We start from the raw sequence: 18,377 nt of genomic DNA, 5'->3' as shown, positions 1-18,377 counted from the left end.
GTGCCCAACCATAGCTTAGAGTGTCATGAATAAAATAAGACTTACTTACCCTAAGACACTCATCTACATATAGTAGATAGCCAAACCAGTACTGAAACGAGAATCAGTAGAGGTAATGGTATATAAGAGTATATTGTCGATCTGAAAAGGGAGGTAGGAGAAGAAATCTCTACGACCGATAACAGAGAACCTATGAAATAGATCCCCTAGAGGAAGACCATGGTATTCAAATAGGCAATACTCTCTTCACATCCCTCTGACATTCACTGCACTCTGAGAGGAAAACTGGGCTTCAGCCTGCTGCGAAGCGCATATCAACGTAGAAATCTAGCACAAACTTACTTCACCACCTCCATGGGAGGCAAAGTTTGTAAAACTGAATTGTGGGTGTGGTGAGGGGTGTATTTATAGGCATTTTGAGGTTTGGGAAACTTTGCCCCTCCTGGTAGGAATGTATATCCCATACGTCACTAGCTCATGGACTCTTGCCAATTACATGAAAGAAATAATAGTCAACGAATCTCATAATCGATTAGTTGGTTTGCAACTAGTTTGTCTGTGCATAGCACCAGCTACTTTACTCCAATGAGGAGCTGCACATGGTATTTTGTTTTATGGTTTACTTTTCACTATTTCAGGACAGTATAAGTTTCTTTTTAAGTTTACAACTACTCCTGTCTTATCTGCAACCCAGAAATAATAGGAGTCATCATTTGGATTGTTTATATTAAATCAGGTGATTTGGGACTATGCTTTGTATGATATAGTGCCAAGCTTATTATTTACACCTAGCCCTAGATTGATGGCATTTGTAATATGAATTGATGCCACTATTACCTGTTTGCACAATTTTTAGTGAATCCCTTGTTATTGCTGATTATATATACACTCTATAAATGTGTAAGGCTGTGTCCTGTTACTGATATATTGGGGCCAATTTATCAATTTCTGTCCGACATGATACGCGGTCCGACAGACATCGCTGAATACGCATACGCTGTTGTCATTTAATATTGCACAAGCAGTTCACCAGAACTGCTTGTGCAATGCCGCACCCTGTAGATTTGTACCTAATCAGCTGCTAGCGGGGGTGTCAATCGGCCCAATCGTATAGGATCGGCCGGATTACATATCACAGCCTCAGAGGCAACTGACCAGTTATGGAGCAGCAGTCTTAAGACCGCTGCTTCATAACTGCTGTTTCCAGCGAGCCTGAAGGCTCTGGCAGAAACAGGGGTATCAAGCTCCATTCTTTTTAGCCTTTTTTAATATTTTTAAATAGAATATGTACCAAATTCAACCTCTGTAAGTATATATCTGTTATTTTAAGAGTGGACTCGATATGTTTCCCCTAACATTATAGCTGGTTGTTTATCATTGCATATAGATATTTAAGATATTTTTATATCAGAATGAAGTCCAGGCTTACTTTGTTAAGAGGCCTCTTGCATTGGTGGAGAGCTAACAAAAATAAATAGCCCACCTTGGTGAAATTGGCAAAAACCCTACTTATGCATCTCAGGCACCTCAACACCATCTGAGTGCCTCTCCTCTGCTGCAGACAAAATAGCTTGCAAAAAAATATGAAAGCCTCAGCTAGGAGCATGTGGACATGTTAACATTTTTGCATTTCAATGCAGAGTTTCTGAAAGAGTGAATAACAGAATGTTATAAATAGTGGTAGTCTACCTTTTACTAGTTCTATCTTTTCAGTTTGTGGTTTTGTTTTGCTTAATTATAAAAGTTTGTTCTGCTGCTTAAAAAATTGTACCAACAATTCTGTTAATGTAAAGTTGTAAAGTTTTAGTCTGAAGTTTATATTTATAACACTCAGTATGTGGATTTTATTTTAAATATAGGAAAAAATTTTGTTGTTTTTATCCTATTAATCGATTCATCGAAAAAATAATCGGCCGATTAATCAATTATGAAAATAATCGTTAATCTGAATTGTAAATTTATATAGAAAATAGAAAGAACAAAGTGTAAACCTAGCAGAACTGTCACATCATTCAGTGCTATTTTGCATTGGGCTGGTCTCTCCTTCACATACAGAAATGCAGGGAACGCAAAGCAAAATCTGCCTTTTGAATATTTCACTAGGGATCTTGTAGTGCTGGAGGATCATTTTAGAATATCTCACCTGAGTGGAGAGGTTTTGAATATCAGGGCCTGAAGAATCAAATGGATTGTGGACTCTCACCACCTGTATGAAAGAAATCTTATTTTTATTACAATTTAAATACACAAGATCATTGAGGTTTTTTTTTTTAAAATACAGTCAAAACATTAATGGATTTTTTAAATATATTAGGTAACCTTTCTAAAATAAAAAGAAATGGACAATAATATTTCAGTGTTTTAATATAAAAAATAAAATATATATATATATACAGTTATAATTCAGCACAATTAATTTTAAGCAGCTAGGGGAACTATCCTAAACCAGAAAAGGATTTTTGGAAGGCTCTTGTGCTTTTGATGTTAATATAGGGGTTTACCCATATATTATTATTCTCTTCCATATGAATTACTGATGCTCTATAAGTTGTAACTTCTGAGCAAAACTTTTCCCATATTTAAAACACAGAAATCCTTTCTCTCCTGTATGAAGATTTTGATGACAAAATTTCCTTTGTTGGTAAAACATTTTCCACATTCAGAACACGAAAATGCTTTGTCTTCTGTATTATTTGTTTTGATGTCTAATAAGAGTTGATTTTTCAGCAAAACATTTGCCACATTCAGAACATGAAAATTATTTGTCTCTTGTATGATTTTTCTGATGTCTACTAAGAGCTGATGTCTCAGAAAAACACTTCCCTCATTCAGAACATGAAAATGCTTTTTTTCTTGTATGAATTTTCTTATGTCTAATAAGATTTGATTTCCAAGCAAAACATTTCCCACATTTAGAAAATGAAAATGGTTTCTCTCCTGTGTGAATTTTCTGATGGCCAATAAGATGTGATTTCCGAATAAAACACTTCCCACATTCAGAACATGAAAATGCTTTCTCTCCTGTGTGAATTTTCTGATGGCCAATAAGATGTGGTTTCTGAGTAAAACACTTCCCACATTCAGAACATGAAAAAGCTTTCTCTCCTGAATGAATTTTCTGATGGCCAATAAGATTTGATTTCAGAGCAAAATATTTACCACATTCAGAACATGAAAATGCTTTCTCTCCTGTGTGAATTTTCTGATGGCCAATAAGATGTGGTTTCTGAGTAAAACTCTTCCCACATTCAGAACATGAAAAAGCTTTCTCTCCTGTATGAATTTTGAGATGATCAATAAGAGAGGATTTCCAAGTAAAACATTTCCCGCATTCAGAACATGAAAATGCTTTCTCTCCTGAATGAATTTTCTGATGGCCAATAAGATTTGATTTCAGAGCAAAATATTTCCCACATTCAGAACATGAAAAAGCTTTCTCTCCTGTATGAATTTTCTGATGTCTAGTAAGAGAAGATATCTCAATAAAACATTTCCCACATTCAGAACATGAAAATACTTTCTCTCCTGTATGAATTTTCTGATGTGTAGTAAGATTTGATTTCCACCCAAAACATTTCCCACATTCCGAACATGAAAATGTTTTCTCTCCTGTATGACTTTTCTGATGTCTAGTAAGAGAAGATTTCTTAATAAAACACTTCCCACAATCAGAACATGAAAAAGCATTCTCTCCTGAATGAATTTTCTGATGGCCAATAAGATTTGATTTCAGAGCAAAATATTTACCACATTCAGAACATGAAAAAGCTTTCTCACCTGTATGAATTTTCAGATGATCAATAAGAGAGGATTTCCAAGTAAAACATTTCCCGCATTCAGAACATGAAAAAGCTTTCTCTCCTGAAAGAATTTTCTGATGTCTAGTAAGACACGATTTCTTAATAAAACATTTCTCACATTCAGAACATGAAAATACTTTCTCTCCTGTATGAATTTTCTGATGTCTTAAAAGATTTGAATTCCCATAAAAATTCCCAGACTCAGAATGTAATTTTCCCACTTTGCTTCTTTGATTTTGAAGATGTCTGAAACAAGTATCTGTATTTTCACCATGGCTAAGACTAGGATTACTGCAGTTTGTAAATTCACCTGTTGATAAGAATTAAAATGGGATTAATGTTAGTTAATAAAGACATAATTATATTTTAAGGACATTTCAACTGTTATTAATGTGTACAACAAGAAAAAGGGGCAGGCTATGATTCCTACACTTAAAAGTTTTAAATTTACTTCTATTATCAAATTTGCTTAATTGTTATTCTTTGTTGAAGAGATACATAGGTAGGTAGCGTGCACATGTCTGAAGCACTACATGACAGGAAATAGTGCTGCCATCTAGTGCTCTTGCTAATGTATAAAATTGTTGCAAAATATAGTGCTGTAGACACATGCACACTCCTGAGCTAAAATTCCTGCTTTTCAACAAAGGATAACAAAAAACAAAGACAATTTGATAAAAGACTTAAATTGGAACATTTTTCAAAATTGTATGTTCTATTTGAATCATAAAAGAAAAATGTAAGAACTTACCTGATAAATTCATTTCTTTCATAGTGGCAACAGTCCATGAGCTAGTGATGTATGGGATATACATTCCTACCAGGAGGAGGCAAAGTTTCCCAAACCTCAAAATGCCTATAAATACACCTCCCACCTCACTCATACCTTAGTTTAACGTGTAGCCAAGAAGTGAGGTGTAAAAGAAGGAGTAAAAAGCATACAAAAAGAGGAACTGGGAAAAAAGTGCTCTATACAAAAAAATCCTAACCACCAAAAATAGGGTGGGTCTCATGGGCTCTTGCCACTGTGAAAGAAATTAATTTATCAGGTAAGTTCTTACATAAATTATGTTTTCTTTCATGTAAGTGGCAAGAGTCCATGAGCTAGTGACGTATAGGATATAATACCCAAGATGTGGAAATCCACGAGTCACTAGAGAGTGAGGGATAAAAAAACACAACAGCTTAATATGCTGAGAAATTAAATCCAAAATATAAATGTTTTCTTTAAAAAAAAAATTAAAAAAACTCAAATCAAAGGCACTAGAATCAAACTAAGATAAGTGCCTGAAGAACCGTATTACCCGAGGCTGCTTCCGAAAAAGCAAACACAACAAAATGGTAAAATTTAAGAAAAAAAGGAAATTTATGCTTACCTGATAAATTGATTTCTTCTACGATACGACGAGTCCACGGATTCATCCTTACTTGTGGGATATTATCCTTCTGCTAACATCAAGTGGCAAAGAGCACCACAGCAGAGCTGTATATATAGCTCCTCCCTTCTCTCCACCCCCAGTCATTCGACCAAAGGTATAGGAAGAGAAAAAGAAAAGCTAAAAGGTGCAGAGGTGACTGAAGTCTTGAACACAAAAATATAATCTGTCTAATATGACAGGGAGGGCCGTGGACTCATCGTATCATAGAAGAAATCAATTTATCAGGTAAGCATAAATTTCCTTTTCTTCTACTAGATACAACGTGTCCACGGATTCATCCTTACTTGTGGGATACAATACCAAAGCTACAGGACACGGATGAACGGGAGGGACAAGACAGATACCTAAACAGAAGGCACCACTGCTTGAAGAACTTTTCTCCCAAAAAAATTCCCCCAGAAGAAGCAAAAGTATCAAATTTGTAAAATTTGGAAAAGGTATGAAGGGAGTACCAAGTCGCAGCCTTACAAATCTGTTCAACAGAAGCATCGTTTTTAAAAGCCCATGTGGAAGCCATCGCTCTAGTAGAATGAGCTGAAATTTTTTCAGGAGGCTGCTGTCCAGCAGTCTTGTATGACAAACGGATGATGCTTTTCAGCCAAAAAGAAAGAGAGGTAGCCGTAGCTTTTTTACCTCTACGCTTTCCAGAATAGACAACAAACAGAAAAGATGTTTGACGAAAATCCTTGGTCGCTTGTAAGTAAAACTTCAAGGCATGAACCACGTCCAGGTTATGTAACAGACGCTCCTTCTTAAAAGAAGGATTAGGACATAGAGAAGGAACAACAATTTCCTGATTAATATTCTTATTTGAAACAACCTTAGGAAGGAATCCAGGTTTAGTACGCAAAACCACCTTATCAGAATGGAATATAAGATAAGGCGAGTCGCATTGTAATGCAGAAAGCTCAGAAACTCTTCGAGCAGAAGAGATAGCAACTAAAAATAAAACTTTCCAAGATAAAAGCTTAATATCTATGGAATGCATGGGTTCAAACGTAATCCCTAGAAGAACATTTAGAACTAAATTCAAACTCCATGGCGGAGCAACAGGTTTAAACACAGGCTTGATTCTGACTAAAGCCTGACAAAAAGACTGAACGTCTGGGACATACGACAGACGCTTGTGTAGTAAAATTGACAAAGCAGAAATTTTTCCCTTTAAGGAACTAGCCGATAATCCCTTCTCCAATCCTTCTTGGAGAAAGGACAAAATCCTAGGAATCCTAACCCTACTCCATGAGTAGCCCTTGGATTCGCACCAATAAAGATATTTACGCCATAAATTTTCATAATGACAGGCTTCCAAGCCTGAATCAAGGTATCAATAATCGACTCAGAGAATCCCCGCTTAGATAAAATCAAGCGTTCAATCTCCAGGCAGTCAGCTGCAGAGAATTTAGATTTGGATGTTGGAACGGACCTTGAATGAGAAGATCCTGTCTCAGTGGCAGTTTCCACGGTGGCAGAGATGACATTTCCCCTAGATCTGCATACCAAGTCCTGCGTGGCCACGCAGGCGCTATCAAGATTACCGAAGCCCTCTCCTGTTTGATTCTGGCAATCAGACGAGGCAGGAGAGGAAAGGGAGAAAAAACATAAGCCAGGTTGAATGACCAAGGTACTGCAAGAGCATCTATCAGTACTGCTTGGGGATCCCTTGATCTGGATCCGTAACAAGGAAGTTTGGCATTCTGACGAGATGCCATCAATGCCGCAAACACCTCCGGATGGAGCTCCCACTCCTCCAGATGAAAAGTCTGACGACTTAGAAAATCCGTTTCCCAGTTCTCTACTCCTGGAATGTAGATTGCTGATAGATGGAAAGAGTGAGTCTCTGCCCATCGAATTATATTGGAAACCTCTATCAATGCTAGAGAACTCTTTGTTCCCCCTTGATGATTGATATATGCTGCAGTCGTGATATTGTCCGACTGGAATCTTATGAATTTGGCCAAAGCCAACTGAGGCCATGCTTGAAGCACGTTGAATATTGCTCTCAGTTCCAGAATATTGATTGGTAGTAGGGACTCCTCCTGAGTCCAAACACCCTGAGCCTTCAGGGAATTCCAGACTGCACCCCAGCCCAAGAGGCTGGCGTCCGTCGTCACTATGACCCATGCTGGTCTGCGGAAGCATATTCCCTGGGACAGATGATCCTGTGACAACCACCAAAGAAGAGAGTCTCTGGTCTCTAGATCCAGATTTATCTGAGGAGATAAATTCGAATAATCCCCATTCCACTGTCTGAGCATGCACAGCTGCAGTGGTCTGAGATGTAAGCGAGCAAACGGAACGATGTCCATTGCCGCTACCATTAATCCAATGACCTCCATACACTGATCCACTGATGGCCGAGGAGTGGACCAAAGTGCCCGGCAAGTAGTTAAGATCTTTGACTTTCTGACCTCCGTCAGAAATATTTTCATGTCTACCAAGTCTATCAGAGTTCCTAGGAATGGAACTCTTGTCAGAGGAACTAGTGAACTCTTTTGTATATTCACCTTCCACCCGTGAGTTCTTAGAAAAGCCAACACGATGTCCGTGTGAGATTTGGCTAGCTGGTAAGCTGAAGCCTGAATCAAAATATTGTCCAGATAGGGCACCACTGCTATGCCCCACGGCCTTAGAACCGCCAGAAGGGACCCTAGCACCTTTGTGAAGATTCTGGGAGCTGTGGCCAACCCGAAAGGGAGGGCTGCAAACTGGTAGTGTTTGTCCAGGAAGGCGAACCTAAGAAACTGGTGATGATCTCTGTGGATAGGAATGTGAAGATACGCATCCTTTAAGTCCACGGTAGTCATACATTGACCCTCCTGGATCATTGGTAAAATAGTTTGAATGGTCTCCATCTTGAACGATGGGACTCTGAGAAATTTGTTTAGGCATTTGAGATCTAAAATCGGTCTGAAGGTTCCCTCTTTTTTTGGGAACCGCGAACAGATTTGAGTAAAACCCCTGCCCCTGTTCTAGTTTTGGAACTGGGCAGATTACACCCATGGTATATAGGTCTTCTACACAGCGTAAGAACGCCTCTCTTTTTGTCTGGTCTACAGACAAACGTGAAAGATTAAATCTCCCTCTTGGGAGAAAATCCTTGAATTCTAGTTGATACCCCTGGGTCACGATTTCTAATGCCCAGGGGTCCTGAACGTCCCTTGCCCAAGCCTGAGCGAAGAGAGAAAGTCTGCCCCCTACTAGATCCGGTGCCGGATCGGGGGCTGCCCCTTCATGCTGTCTTGGTAGCAGCAGCGGGCTTCTTGGACTGTTTACCTTTATTCCAGGTCTGGTTAGGTCTCCAGACTGATTTGGATTGTGCAAAATTCCCCTCCTGCTTTGTGGCGGAGGAGGAAGTAGAGGGTAAACTTTTAAAGTTTTGAAAGGAACGAAAATTATTTTGTTTGACCCTCATTTTAACCGTCTTGTCCTGAGGAAGGGCATGACCTTTACCTCCAGTAATGTCGGAAATGATCTCCTTTAGTTCAGGCCCGAATAGGGTCTTACCTTTAAAAGGAATAGCTAAAAGCTTAGATTTTGATGACACATCAGCAGACCAAGACTTAAGCCATAATGCTCTACGCTCTAAAATGGCAAAGCCTGCATTCTTTGCCGTTAATTTAGCCATTTGAAAAGCTGCATCCGTAATAAAAGAATTAGCTAGCTTGAGAGCCTTAACTCTATCCAAAATATCATCTAATGGGGTCTCAACCTTAAGAGACTCCTCTAGAGCCTCAAACCAAAAAGCTGCTGCCGTAGTTACTGGAACAATGCACGCTATAGGTTGTAGAAGAAACCCCTGATGAATGAACAATTTCTTTAAAAGACCCTCTAATTTTTTATCCATAGGATCTTTGAAAGCACAGCTGTCCTCAATAGGTATAGTTGTACGCTTAGCCAGGGTAAAAATAGCTCCCTCCGCCTTAGGGACCGTCTGCCAGGAATCCCGAATGGTGTCAGATATGGGAAACATTTTCTTAAAAGTAGGAGGGGGAGAGAACGGAATGCCTGGTCTATCCCATTCCTTAGTAACAATGTCCGAAATCCTTCTAGGGACTGGAAAAACATTAGTGTAAGTAGGGATCTCTAGATATTTATCCATTTTACACAATTTCTTTGGTGGGATTACAATAGGGTCACAATCATCCAGAGTCGCTAAAACCTCCCGGAGTAACAAGCGGAGGTGTTCAAGCTTAAACTTAAAGGCCGTCACATCTGAGTCTGTTTGAGGGAACATCTTTCCTGAGTCTGAAAGCTCTCCCTCAGACAGCAATTCCCCCACCCCCAAATCAGAACACTGTGAGGGTACATCGGAGATGGCCAATAAAGCATCAGAGGGCTCAGCATTTACTCTAATACCTGACCTGCTGCGCTTACCCTGTAAACCTGGCAGTTTAGATAATACCTCTGTAAGGGTAGTAGACATAACTGCAGCCATATCTTGCAGGGTAAAAGAATTAGATGCACTAGAAGTACTAGGCGTCGCTTGAGCGGGCGTTAAAGGTTGTGACACTTGGGGAGAATTGGATGGCATAACCTGATTCTCTTCAGACTGAGAATCATCCTGAGACATACTTTTATCATCTAAAATATGTTCTTTGCAATGTAAGGCCCTTTCAGTACATGAGGGACACATTTTAAGTGGGGGTTCCACAATGGCTTCTAAACACATAGAACATTGACATTCCTCAATGTCAGACATGTTGAAACAGACTAGTAATGACCACAAACAGTCTTGAAAACACTATTTAGTGAAAAAAACCACAATCTGAAAAACAGTACTGCGCCTTTAAGAGTAAAAAAAGCGTACAATTTTTCCAAAACTGCTCTAAAATGTTATAATTATCACATTTTTAGTATATATGTGTGTTATCTTGCCAGCTAAGATTGCACCACAAGTAAGGTAAGCTTAACCCTTAATGGAAAAAAACGTTACTCAAAAACATTATGGAATTAAAAAAAAGCAACCCCCTGCACCTCATCTATTATTGTAAGCCATTTGAAACCCTCCAGTGCCATCAAACTAAAAACGTTTGCTCACAAAAACGTTATATTCCCCTCTAAACATAAACCGTTTTGTCTCAAAAAACATTATGTTATCAGTGTCAACCAATTTTCAGCCCATAACATACAGGTCCCAGTAATACCCTTCTTTATCACATGTAGGATTACTGCTTACCCCTTCCCTTATGGGAAAACTGTCAGCCAGTTCTGAAATACCACAGTCTCTCCAGAAAAAAATTACTGAACATACCTCAATGCTTGTAGCATGAAAAAAAGTTCCCCACACTGAAGCTTCTCAAGTACTCCTCAGCCATTCTGTGGGAACTTCTCTGGATCTTAGTGACAATTGCTAAGATCATCAGTCTCCAGACAGAAATCTTCACCCATCTGCTGCCTGAGAGAAAATAGCACTCACCGGTACCATTTAAAATAAAAAACAGAATTTATGCTATAACAAGAAGAAAAACAAGCGCAACCACGATTCACTGTATTTATTTAAAACAAGGTCACAAAGAAGGCTTAAAAATGCACACTTACAAGATATGTGCATACACTATGCACGTAAAAGGTCTTTGCTTTAACTCTCGGTCGGATCCCCACTGTGTAAATCTGGTTCAGATGCCTTGTTGAACTCCTTGGTTAGTTCCGACTTCAATGCACAGGATTGACACACCCCGGTGCCTCCGGCAATAAGAGTATAAAAAACAGAGAGTTCGATTTTTTCACTGCCGCTAAAGGGCTTACTTTTATGCAATGATGATCTTCTGAACGCGTTTCGTTCACACCCGGGTGAACTTTATCAACAGGATAGGTAGTGTATGCCTGATAGTTGCTGGTTTCACCTTTTAAATTTACCGGGCTGGTTGGTGATTGGCCACTTTCTTTGCTACCTAATCAGCCAATTGGGAGTCTCATACTGGTGAACATTAAACCTACTCAGACTTGTATTACACAATTGGGAAGCGGTTAAAAAGTAATACTTACAGTATTTATATACTAATTCACATACTTTGTAATTATAAGGTATAATATGACTAACACAAATATATTAAATCAATACATAAAAAAACATCTATTGAATACAAACACTAATTCATATCATTTAAAAATATATATCGCTTAAAAATATATTTCTCTGTACACTATATATAGCCTAGATAATGTTTATTTGCAGATTGAGACCGGGACAAGAAACAATTAATGCTTACATTGAGACATTGTTAAAACTAAAGAACACTAACCTCTCTATATTGCTATTTGCATTCTACATAAATTTTCTTCAATCTATATAAATATAAATAGTATTCAGTACATCCATTATTTAATGGACATTCCTTCTCAGCTTGTATTATAATTAATATATTTAAAATTAGTAGAGAAATGGTTAAAAAACAAACAGATAAAACTCATATAGGGTTAATATTCTAGGGAATATTATTTACACTTTATATTACGAAAGTCTATAATTTAAAGACAATACTAAAGAGACAGGAGAAAGAAAGTACGGGATTACTAATTCTAGGAATAACTTATTGAATTCTGGTAATAGAAAATATTTGTTAAGGAGAGGCGGAGCGAACGGCTAACCAAGATGGCCGCATCTTACTAATGCTCTCATCACAAGCCGGGTGCTAAATAGAATAAAAATGCCCTAATCAGCTAACTCATAAGTTTTGACTACACAGGCATATATATGAAAGTGTGTAGATCAAGAAAATACTTTTTCTCGCTCCGATGGCAATTGCTCGCATAAATGAGTGAAGAAACAACACAATACAACGTGACAGGACTTTGAGCCACAAGCTGTGACGCAGCTTCATATCCATCATCTTCAGTGTCTCATCGGCAAAAGATCGCATGAACTGGGACTAGCTGTCTTCTCCGATAATTAAAAGACATAAGGGGTAAGCAACTACCACACCACTACACCCTTATACCTGCCTAACACCCTTGCAGCCCACCGGAGAGCTAACCCCCGCTCCGGTTCACACTAACTTTACAATACATAACAGAAGTTTTCGAGGAGAGAGGTTGTACCCACATACCCCAAGGCGGATTCTGTAAGGGTATGATCATTTGCAGGACTTGAAACAGACAGTTGCTGACACTTCATCACACCTATATCAGACACCGGAGGGCCGTAGCTCCGCTCCGGTGCACTTACTATTAAATACCAGTACTGTCGGAAGAGTCACCTACAAAGAAGCTCCATATATCTCAAACACTAAAGTTTATCCTCCTACGCCACCATAAAACTCAAATCTTATACCCACAATCCAACCTCTATTACATGACACTGAAACTGATGGAACGACTTGAAATAGGATTTTTCTAAGCCTGACCTGCGGACTTTATGCACCAATACATACATCAACAACTACAGACAAGGCCCATTCGCTGGACTAACTTTAAGTCTAACCCTGGCGCTGTCTCTTCTGCCCCTCTTTTATTAATCGGAGGCCATCTATAACTGCGCCCAAACTACATTGCAACTGAATAGCAGGGATCTAACACTCGCTGCCTTTACATACTGACTTTAACGTGATCTTGCTAAATCTGTGACAAAAACACAGAAAACCCCTCTCTCCATCCATTTCCTGCTGTTCACCGTAGCAGCGGGTCATATCCTCATTCCCTTTGCCGACATCGCCCAGTGAGGGCATCTCCCTCTGGAGAGTGGGACAAATATACTATATCTTTATTATAAGTTAACTCTATTACACTACGATATCTTCTGCATATAAGTTCCCTGGCAGCTTGGCCTGTACCTTTGTTATTTCACTAAAATGTCGCAAAGAAGAGGGACAAAGAATGACAAACAACACAAAACATCTCAGAAAGCCCAGGAAGACATGAACGCTTTCTTCAGGCAATCAGAGAAATTTAAGCAAAAACCTGGGCCTTCTCTCGCACCTTCTAGTAACACAGAGGACTTGGAGGACTCGGATATGCCGAGAAGCCCATCTCCCACCATACCTATGGCACAGGCCGACTCGCCCATTACTTATAAAGCTATGGAAGACCTGATAAACCAGGTCAAATCTTGCATAAGAACTGAATGCGCAGACCTTAAAAAAGAGATGGGCGACTTAGGCCGAAGAGTTGACTCATTGGAAGAACACGAATATGTCATTGCCCAAAAGATGGCGGAATTATCCTCCAAAGTTAAATACCAACAGCAATATTCAATGGAATTGGAAGATAAACTGGATGACCTTGAAAACCGCACTAGACGCAACAACTTGCGGTTTCGAGGCATCCCCGAGTCTGTTCAAGGCGACGAGATACGAGAGTTTCTACTAGGTCTCTTTGCTGAGATGACGGGCCCAGCTGAGGGGGAGCAATCTAATTTTATCCTAGATAGAGCACATAGGGCTCTCCGCCCAAAACCAGCAGGTGACGCCCCACCAAGGGACATCATTGTCCGCTTCCAAAACTATCAACAGCGGGAGGCGATTTATAACCAGGCCAGACAGCAGCAAGCCATGGTTTACCAAAATAATCGTATACAAATATTCCAAGACCTGTCCGCAAGGACTCTACAAAAGAGAAGAGACCTCTCGGCCCTGACCTCTCATTTGAGACAGCTAAAAGTTCCCTATAGATGGGGCTTTCCTACCTCAATTATTGCTACAAAAAATGGCATCCGCCACGAATGCAGATCAATTACGGAGGCCGACAATTTCTGCACAACACTGGGCATCCCAACCATGACCACAGAAGATAGTCAACACATACGCCATACTACTTTCGACCAGTTGGCCCCAAAGCCACAAAGGAGACCTCAGTCAGACAACCAAGCCAGCCAAGCCAAAAGACGACTAACGAACCCGACTAATTCAATAGAAGATGACACACAACAACCCGGATGAAACAGACATGTCTTTTCTTTCCGACCTCAAATGTGCTACCGACATCCCTTAACCCAACTTCACCCGGAGAAGTTCACATGGTTGTGAGCGTCAAACATCCTGCTCGTACTTGAAACTTCAAAGTTCTAAAGGACTGTGGCAAGTATAAAAAGCACTGTTATAACATTGTTTTGGACTTACCTACTAACTCTCCTAATTATAAGGTTTGACTAGCCTAGCCTACAACTATCCGCCTAGATCACATCTTGTTTAGAATTTTCAAAAAACAGCTGAGGCTCTATGCATAAGCTGTGGCCCATTGTTTATGTTGTTTATGTTTTTTGTATATTAAGTTTATACATATTGTTGAGTTAAGATGACTATGTATTCTTTGTTTTAGACAGTTAAAAATTACTGATGTAACAAGCTCACGAATTTTGCTTTTAACTGCAACCAGCTTCAAGTGACATTTATTAAAACAGGAAACATTAGGAAGCATATGCAACGCCTGACATATAGGTACTTTATAAATGGGTATATAACGATAATCGATCTAAGACAAGCACCCGGCTTGTCCATTTGCCTGGACTGAATTTATTCTTATAACTGTAATTGTTTATTGTATTCTTCTTTTCCCTTTCATCCTCTTCTTTATCATACATTTTGTGTGTTTTTTTTCTCCTTCTTTTTTTTTTTCTTTCGCAGCCTTTTTTCCTTGCTTCTCCTTTGCTTACTCAACCCAAGTCCACTCTCCCTTAATCCTTATTTGTCACCAGAATATTGAGAACTGACACATATTTCCTAACTCTTTACACTCTTCTCCTTTTCTCCCCCTCCCCATAGCACCTTACCCCTTCTATCCCTAGCCGCACCCTCATTCCCCCCCATTCAGCACCCCGACAGGACACGAGTCAAACACATCTGTCTGTACACCTCCTCTGCAGGTAACATCCTCTTTATTATCACCAATATCCAGCTCTTTGCACCTATCATGAACACACTGACAATAGCTAGTCAGAATGTGAAGGGGTTTCTCTCGGCAGAAAAACGCTCCATAGCTTTTTATGATTTCCATAAAAAAAACATAGATTTTATTATGATTCAGGAAACCCATTTCAAAAAACGCAACGAACCTACATTAGCCACCCGATATTACGATAAACATTTTTTTAGCTCAGGCCCAAATAGAAAAAATGGGGTATGCATCTCTATTAAGAAAAATGTTTCTTTTGAGCTTTTGCAAAAATACTCAGACACTGAAGGCAGACTTCTGATTCTTGTTGGCCTGTGCTACGGCCGACCGATCACAGTAGCTAATATATACGCCCCTAACAGACCTACACCCTCCTTTTTCAGATCTGTAACTAACAAAATAATAGACATCTCCAAAGGCCCGATTATACTAGGCGGCGACTTTAATTTTACAATGACCCCCGCTTTAGACAACTCACAAGGCACATCATATCTCAGTAGCAACATACGGAAAACAAACTGTGCAACACTTCACTCTATCTCACTATTCGACACTTGGAGGATAGTTCACCCCACACAAAAGGACTTTACCTTTTTTTCACACCCTAAGCACACATATTCACGCCTAGATTACCTAATGTGTGACCAATCTTTTCTTACCGACTTGACACAATCTCGCATTCTACACACACCCTGGTCTGACCACAGTATGGTATTGTCCACTTTCCACTGGTCTACTAGACCCAAGAATCTCTCGAGCTGGAGACTAAACGACTCCCTTCTAACAAACCCAGAAATTCTAGAGGACTTGACTAAGGTGACAGACGAATATTTTTTAATAAATAGGCCCGACGACACATCTGCCGTGAATAATTGGGAAGCATACAAATGCTACATTAGAGGACACCTTATCAAACATGCCACTAAACTACGGAAATTAAAATCTTCCCAATTTTCCTTTCTTACCTCCAACCTTCACCAGGCTGATATGGCTCATAAAACTGACCCTACTTCGGCTCAAAAACTCTCCGATCTAACATTAGCAAGAGATAATCTTAACAAATACTTAACCTTAAACGCACACCTAAGAGCACTCACCTCTAAAGCTAAATTCTACTCTGAAAGTAACAAAGCTGGTCGCCTACTAGCCAGATCGCTTAAAAAAAAGAGACTCAACTCCTTTATTAGGTCCATCAGACACCCCTCAGGGAACCTTATGAATAAAAATGAGGATATTGCTAACTCCTTTGTCTCTTACTATACCAAACTATATAACCTCGACCCCCATATATCCCAAGAAAAGCTTTGCAACATTGATAACTATCTAAAAACACTAGAGACACCACATCTCACAGATGAGGACAGACAATCTCTCGACTCCCCTATAACGCTTCAGGAAATAGCACTCACCATTAAAGCCCTCCCTAATGGTAAATCCCCAGGCCCAGACGGCCTAACGGCCAAATTCTTTCAACTGCTCCAGAACCAATTAGGCCCACCACTACATACTTTGTACACCTCAATAGACAAAGGAGAATCGTTTTCACAATCTCTACTAGAAGCCCTCATAACGGTCATACCAAAATCAGACAAACCTCTTGACCAACCAAGTAGTTATCGCCCAATCTCCCTCTTGAATGTAGACATAAAAATTTATGCGAAAATACTCGCTAATCGCCTGAACAATATCCTACCGAATTTGATACACCAAGATCAGGTCGGATTTGTCAGAGGTAGGGAAGCCAAAGACAACACAATTAGGGTACTACACTCCTTACAGACCGCATATGAAGACAAAGTACCGCTCACCCTCTTATCAACAGATGCCGAGAAGGCGTTGGACAGGGTCAACTGGCACTTCATGTGGGGGACCCTGTCGAAGTTTGGCTTCTCCACGACTTTTAAATCCCGAATCCAGGCCCTATACTCCAACCCACACGCAAGAGTCCAGATCAATGGCACAGCTTCCCAATCCTTCCCCATAACAAACGGAACCCGACAGGGATGCCCGTTATCACCATTATTGTTCGCTATCACTATTGAGACTCTAGCTATAAAAATTAGGGTAAACCCTGACATACACGGAGTACTATATAAACATATAAATCAAAAATGCTTGCTATTCGCAGATGACGTAATCTTCACGCTTCAATCCCCATCCACCTCCCTCCCGGCCTTGATCCATACACTGGATGAATACGGACGAGTATCTGATTTCTCCATAAATATGGAGAAGTCTGGAATTTTGACGCTAAACGTGCCCACTCAGGATGTAGAATTTATAAAAACCCACACGAGATTCAGTCTGAATAATAAACTTAAATACTTAGGCCTTTTACTCCCTAGCACTCATCAGGAACTCTTCCAATGTAACTATGCTAAACTTCAGCAATCAGTGCAGGCCCTTCTGGAGAGTTGGCACAAACAAAATCACTTGTCCTGGATGGGAAGAGTCAATACCGTTAAGATGATGATTATCCCGAAATACCTGTACCTTTTCCAAACACTACCAATGGCACTCCCCACTTCTTACCTTCAATTCCAACAAAAAATGATTAATTCATTTATTTGGTCCTATAAAAAATCCAGAATCCCCCAAGACACTTTATTTCTCACCAAAGAAGATGGTGGACTTAATGTCCCTCATCTCCTGAACTATTATAAGGCAGTCCATCTCACTAGAGTGATCTCCTGGACCCGCTACAATCCCCCACCTCCATGGGTACAAATTGAATGTGCCCTGCTGAAAACCACAACCATGAGAGATCTCCCTTGGCTCCCCAAGCCCCATAGACCACCACAAGCGCACAAAAACTACTATGTTAAGACCACTCTAAACATATGGGATCACTTAATTAAACATAATAAAAGTATATCTACCCCTATCTCCCCGCTAACTCCTGTGCTAGGTAATCAGATATTTTTCCAACATGCATCTTTTGCCCAACCACGTACTGAGACACACATGCAGAATATACCTATATATACTCTACTAGACTCAGGAACACTCAAGGACAGGGCAACACTAATCAACGAATTCGGTTCTCCCTTTCACAATTGGTATTCATATTTCCAGATCCGACATGCACTCAATCACAGCATGCACAAACAAAACATACTCAGATCACTAACAACATTTGAACAGCTCTGCGCTAATTCTGAAATCCAGAAAAAGCTTCTCTCTACAAGCTATAAATTGCTCAGAGGGTCCTTTCCCCTACAGAGACCCTCCTTTTTAAGGAAATGGAACACAGAAATACATTGTGATATTACAGACGAAGAGTGGGGATCATGCTTCAAAGCTACCCACTCTG

General features: G+C 39.8%; 1 protein-coding gene across 1 annotated transcript in view; it reads right to left on the bottom strand.

The window, feature by feature from the left end:
* Nucleotides 1-2,944: 2,944 nt before the first annotated feature.
* LOC128657952 (gastrula zinc finger protein XlCGF26.1-like) overlaps nt 2,945-18,377 on the bottom strand; it is a gene marked incomplete at its 3' end in the record, with an annotated part of 129,823 nt that continues 114,390 nt past the window's right edge. The window contains exon 3 of the mRNA XM_053712378.1: nt 2,945-3,965. Coding sequence (XP_053568353.1) covers nt 2,945-3,965 — 1,021 coding nt within the window. The remainder of the gene's footprint in view (nt 3,966-18,377) is intronic.

The sequence above is a fragment of the Bombina bombina genome, chromosome 4, assembly GCF_027579735.1.
Source record: "Bombina bombina isolate aBomBom1 chromosome 4, aBomBom1.pri, whole genome shotgun sequence".
NCBI classification, from domain to species: domain Eukaryota; kingdom Metazoa; phylum Chordata; class Amphibia; order Anura; family Bombinatoridae; genus Bombina; species Bombina bombina.
Note: the sequence above shows the minus strand (reverse complement) of the source record. Positions and strands in the feature narration are given on the sequence as shown.